Here is a 6128-nt window from a genome sequence, read left to right as displayed (position 1 = left end):
AATCCACTCACCTCAGCCTCCCAAAGGCACGGGATTACAGGCTGAGCCACCGAGCCCAGCTAAAATATAGTTTATTTAAAAAGTAAATTAGAAACATGGTGCGGTGGCTCACGCCTGTATTCCCAGCACTTTGGGAGGTGGAGACAAGAAGATTGCCTGAGCCCAAGGGGTCAAGACCAGTTTGGGCAACTTGGAAAGACATTGTCTTTACAATAAAAAAAAAAAAATTAGCCGGGCATGGTGGTGTGCACCTGTAGTACCAACTACTTGGAAGGCTGAGGCAGAAAGATCACCTGAGCCCAGCAGGTTGAGGTTATGGCAGCCGTGAGCATGCCACTGCAGTCCAGCCTGGGCAACAAAGTGAGACTCTGACTCAAAAAACAGTAAATGAGAGAGAGAGAGAGAGAGAGAGAGAGAGAGAGAGAGAGAAGAGAGGATTCATCTCCCCAGGGAAGGGGAGGAGGGGTAATCCTTCCTTCCTTCCTTCCTTCCTTCCTTCCTTCCTTCCTTCCTTCCTTCCTTCCTTCCTTCCTTCCTTCCTTCCTTCCTTCCTTCCCTCTTTCTTTTAAATTGTAGTGACGAGGTCTTGTCAAGTTGCCCAAGCTGGTCTCGAACCCCTGAGCTCAGGAAATTCTCTCGCCTCAGCCTACCAAAGTGCTGGGATTACAGGTTTGAGTCACCGCGCCCAGGCTTCTATCTCATATTCAATTGGCAGGTGTTCCTAAAACTTTATCTCTAAACTTATGGTACTAACAAGACATAGCTACCATAAAATAAAGAAGTATTTTAGATGAGACAAAAATGTTAAATACACTAGAAAAGCTGGCTATTTAAAGAAACACAATGGTGAATTCTTTGGCAAGGCAAAAATATGCTTATCATAAATTACTAATTCCCTAATCTATTTTGTAAATGCTGCTTCACATATGAGGCTTGTTAAAAAAAAAAGTAATATATATGTGTTAACTGGTACACATATAGATGTTCTATACACCTAGCCAGAAGTTATTGTTTTACTGTATGTAAGCAATGATGGCAAATTTTAATCTAAGTGTTTTTACTTATTTCAAATTGAAAATGAATCTTACCAGTGCAAAATTCCCACAAAGGCAGCTGGAAAAAGAAAAAAAAAGTAATAAAGTTATTAAAGCTACTTTACTATAAAATACCACTAAAACAAGTTTTTCAAATGCATTCCCTTACATGTCTAGAGAGATAGCATATAAAGTAATATGGCCAGCTACTTCTGCCTATAGACACATAAGAAAAAAATCTAGGACATAAAGCAAATTGTGAATAGTGCTTACCTCTGCTGGGTGAACTTGATGAGCAAAGGGAGAGACTTGAAAGGTTTTTACAACTCAATTTGTAAAAGAGTGATGAACCTCTGGATGATTTTGACCTTTTTATGATTTTTCAGTATTTTTCTCTATTATCTCTTATTCTCTGTTTCTTTATATAAAATTTTAATAAGAAGTACATATATATGGTACACTCAGCTAAATACTTTCAGAAGACATCAGCCAAGAGGTATCCTTATGCTCATCAGAAAATGGTTTAATGCAAGCAATCACTGTCACAGCAGATATTTGAAAGCCTCATTGTTCAATTCAACCTTTGATGAATACAAGTACTCTATCACACCTAGGAGCCTTTAGATGGCCCAGACTCTATCCGTAGTCATCGTGCCAACGTCTCATGCATAAAACTTTACCAAGGAGCTATAAAACAAGTTAGATAGTAACACTGTTCTGGGTATGAAGTTTTTGGAGGAGCTGCAAACATGGTCTGTCCCCTCTGGTGGCTGGGAAATTGCTTGCTTTGAAGAGTACCATGGAGCTGAGGAGAGGGGATGGGAATAGAATAAGTTAAAATGCCACAAACTTTACTTTTTTTTTCTGTAAAGAGCCAGGGAGTAGGATTTATTTAAACAGTAAAGTTTGTGGCATTTTAACTTATTTTTTATTTTACTGTAAAGAGGTTCAGCAGCTTTTCTTGAATTAATGCTCTTCAGACTGTTGTAAACCTTTCCAATGTCTTTTAAAAAAGAGATTTTGATAATTTTCCAAGTATTTTCATAACTGTTTCTGAAGAGCAAGGAGCGAATTTAGTTGGCTACTCCAGAAGTCCTGCCTCTCAGCTAAGATTTTATAATCTCTTATGGTTGTCTCAAACTTACTTGGCATGTCATCTTAGAAACTACCAACATTAACCTCTTAAAAAAATAAAAAATTACTCAACTTGATTAACAAAATAAATGCAAATTAATCAAATAATTATTGAAGATATTAAATTTAGAAGAAATTTTAAAATTGTAATCTTGAAATTTACCATGATGCTTCTCCAGATCATCTCTCATATTACTAACCATCTTGGGCTTATCTTAAATAGTTCTCAGAAGATTTACTTGCTGTATACCAGGATGGGCAAACTATGGCCCACGGTCTGTTTTCGTACTGTTTGCAAGCTAAACACGGTCTTTACATTTTAAAAAAGGAAGAAGGGATGGGGAGGAAGAGGAATAGCAAGAACAATAGACTATAGTTAACCTGCCAGACTTAAAATATTCACTCCCTGGCTCTTTACAGGAAAAAAATATATACATTTGATGCATACATTAACCCTTTCTATTTGCTATATTCTCAATCACTCTGAAATTAAACCCATATACCTTCTCAACTTGAAACAGATGCCCCTCTGATAAGGCTTCACTAACTTTAAGATATAAAGAAACTGTACTAGTCTACTATATTTGTATCCTCTTTTGTATTCTCCTGACAACTATGCATACTGGCAAAAACTCTTAAAATGATTTTTAAAGAAAAGGAAAAGTTCAAATATGCTACCAAATTCACCTAGCTTTCCAAAGATCCTCAAAATCTCTCATGTTTCTCACTCCCCCCACCCCCTTCACGCCACATCTGAGGGAAAAAAAAGATACAGTGTAATGACGCCAATATGCTAAATACATGAAGTACTTATCACAAAGCCTTCCCACACTGATAGAAAGCATGACTCCCTGGTCCCCTGCATCCTACCTCTATCAGTCTCACCTCTGAAGCTTTATACTTCACTGAAACAAAGACCACTAGATGCCAGCACTCCCAATTTCTTTTATTTTCACTTCAACATTTCTCTAAACATTTACCTAGAGAGTAATCCTTGTTTTTATATTCTCTACCATCTCAGAAGAGGAATTATCTCTCCTCTTTTCTACATTTAACTTCTCAAATGCGTGCTTTAATTCTACCCCCACCCCCAAATATCCCAAGACTGCTCCATCAGGTACTATCTGTTTTGAAATCTCACCCTCTCCACTTGATTCTTCCTCTCAGTCTTTAAATATTCTAGACCTTAAAACATTCCCCTTGATACGACAGACTTCAAACTATGAGATAGTATCAGTCTCTCTCTGCTCTCTCTCTCTCTCTCCCCCACCCCTCCCCTTTCCCCTCCCCCTCTCCCCCCTTTCCCTTCCTCTCCCCCCTTTTCCTTCCTCTCCCTCTCCCATTCAATGAAAAGAATCTTGGCCAAATTCTTCTTCAACTCTTTTAAGTGACCAATGACCTTTTAGTTAGCATAGTTAATGGCCTCCTTTAATTCTTATGCTTCTCAGTTTTTCTGTAGCATTTGGTCAGATTCTTGGATTTCTTCCTCTCTCATCTTCCATCACTCCAACTCTCCCAGTTCTTCTATTTTTCTGACTACTCTGATTTTATCTGTTTTTTCTTTTCCACTCATCTCTTAAAACTAAATTTAAAAGATTTCTCCAAGTATCTTTACTTCATATACTTTTCTTTCCTCACATTGGTATCCATTAGCAATCTCACTCAATCTTAAAGTTGTAATCAACACTTCTACATGGATAATTCACAAATCCACACCCTTCGTTCCTGAACTAAGTGTCTGTCTCCTTCCTCCCCCTCTCTCCTCTTCCATCATACCACCCACCAGTCCTGTCAATGTCTCCATCAATCTCACCTCTGGGATCTCCTCTCCACTCCTGCTGTGGCTACCTCACTTAAGACTATTACTGCCCAGATTCTAGTAATAGTTTTCCAACTATTCTTGCTGTGTCCTTTCCATCTTCAGTCCATCTTATACATAGCTGCCAAGTTAATCTCTCTGAGGCACACTTCTGGTCATGTCACTTGCCTATTTAAAAATAATTCAGTGCCAACATTGGGAATGTACTAAATGCCACTGAATTGTTCACTTTAAAATGGTTAATTTTACGCTATGTAATTTTACCTGATTAAAAAAATTTAAAGAATCAATCAGTTCCTACAGAATGAGGTTCAAATGTTTTACACCTATCCTTTAATAAGACTCTATGACTAGTCCCAATCAACCTTCTCAACTCACATCCTCTTCTTTTTCTACCGTTCATTTCAGCCTACTTTGCTTTTACGTTTTCTTACTTCCAATGACTTGAATCATGCCGTACTATCGGCCTCTAGTACTTGTTATCCCAGCTCCATACATCCAAATACTAGCCTTTTGACACAATCCCACCTTTTCCTAAAATTCATTCTCGATCTCATTTGCCACTTCCCAACCTAAAGCATTAGCTCACTCTTCGGAACACCCATAACACTTAATACAATCAGTCATTATTTTACCCAACCCTCGAGTGCCTCCGAAGTGTCAGAGCTGAGTGCACTGGAGCTTGTGCTGGGAACGGAAAAACAGCTTGGTTTCTAAGACCAAGCTGATTCTGGATGTGGGACGTTTGTGTTGGCATAATTAAACATCGGAGACAATTGAAATCCTCAAGTATTCTTAACATTGCAAGTGTGGAGACTTATTCTATTTTGATGTCAACAGTTTATGATGAAGAAGTTACAGTAACTTATGTGGAGAGAGATTTTTCTATGTCTCAGTTTATGTCAGTAGCCAGTCTCACCAAAGACTAAGTTAAAAATTGATTCATTAAAACAGTAACATTTAAGTTCCCTCTTAAGCTAGAGAAAATGAGGGATGAATATTAAGGAAGAAAATACCTCATGGCATGGACATTCCGCAGCAAGGTGGAAGTAAATGGGTACCTACACGAGTAATATATGGTTTACTTTGACCCTATTTCCATTATTAATGTTCTCAGCTAATTTTTAAAAAATTATTTCATTCTGCTTTATTTAAGGTGATAATAAATATAATGTCTTTCTCTCAAGAGCTATTCAATCATTTTTACAGACTATCATAATATGCCCTGATTAAGAGAACCTTTTGTTGACATATGAGTATCCACTGTGTCAAAAATACTCGGGCGAATGATTCAAAATAAGAAGTAAGGGAGCTGGCTATTATTGTCAGCGATGCTCCAAGAGCTCAGATCTTGCCCTTATTGCTGCTAGGCACTTCTAAATCCTTTCTTGTTCCGCAGATCTCCTTCGGGGCTCAAGAAAACCGCTGCAAACCCCGAGGCTCAGAGGAAGCAGATTGCGGGTCCCCGCGACCCCGAGCCGTGAGCCTCGGCGCCGGGGCTGGAGGGTGTCGGCCGGGAGGTCCGTCCGGTCCCCCCAAGGGCTCTCCTGCCCTGCTCACCTATGCACAAAGTGGTCCTGCTTGAGAACTCACGCGCCTGCAATAAGTGCATCTTTTGGTAGAGCTGCTCCAGGAGACTGTGTAAGAATTGGAAGCGGCCGACTGGAAGGGTCTTGGAGACCACGTCCAGTTGCAAGGAATTCTGCGCTTTCAGAAGTCGGATCTTCCGCGGCGAGTACCCCCGGGCGCCCCCTGGCAGGTTCCCGCCGCCGAGGGGCGAAGGCTGCAGGGGTCGCTCTGGCGGTCCCACCTCCACCTGCGGCTCCTCCTCCACCTCGGGCTCCCCGGCTCCGGAGGCCCCGCGCCGCCGCCGCCTCGACTGCATGGGGCGGGAAGACTGACACGGTTCTGGAGTCACTTCTTTGAGTTTACTCCTCATCTGCCCGACCATTTTCGCATAGTCCCAGTGCGGATGGAGCTAGGTCGGTGCCGGCGCGGCCCAGCAGAGCCCAGCGAGGTCTGGCGGGGCGCGGGACGCCTCCCAGCCTCAACGACCAGTCCCAGCCGCCGTTGCGGGCCGCCCGGTCGTCATGGCGACCGCGACACGCGGAGGGGCTGGCGTGCGCTCCCCGCCGCTCCGC

At 41.5% G+C, this 6128-nt stretch overlaps 1 protein-coding gene across 1 annotated transcript in view; it reads right to left on the bottom strand.

Moving 5' to 3' along the window:
* Positions 1-5938, bottom strand: part of LOC103263611 (probable C-mannosyltransferase DPY19L2) — a gene marked incomplete at its 3' end in the record, with an annotated part of 68170 nt that extends 62232 nt beyond the window's left edge. The window contains exons 1-2 of the mRNA XM_021714058.1: positions 5548-5938; positions 1089-1113 (exon numbers count right to left, since the gene is read on the bottom strand). Of these exons, the coding sequence (XP_021569733.1) occupies positions 1089-1113; positions 5548-5938 (416 nt within the window). The remainder of the gene's footprint in view (positions 1-1088; positions 1114-5547) is intronic.
* Between the last annotated feature and the right edge of the window lie 190 nt (positions 5939-6128).

This window comes from Carlito syrichta, unplaced genomic scaffold (genome assembly GCF_000164805.1).
Source record: "Carlito syrichta isolate Samal-C Ts95f unplaced genomic scaffold, Tarsius_syrichta-2.0.1 Scaffold305182, whole genome shotgun sequence".
In the NCBI taxonomy this organism is placed as follows: domain Eukaryota; kingdom Metazoa; phylum Chordata; class Mammalia; order Primates; family Tarsiidae; genus Carlito; species Carlito syrichta.
The sequence above is the reverse complement of the archived record's forward strand: the minus strand, read 5'-3'. Positions and strand labels throughout refer to the sequence as shown.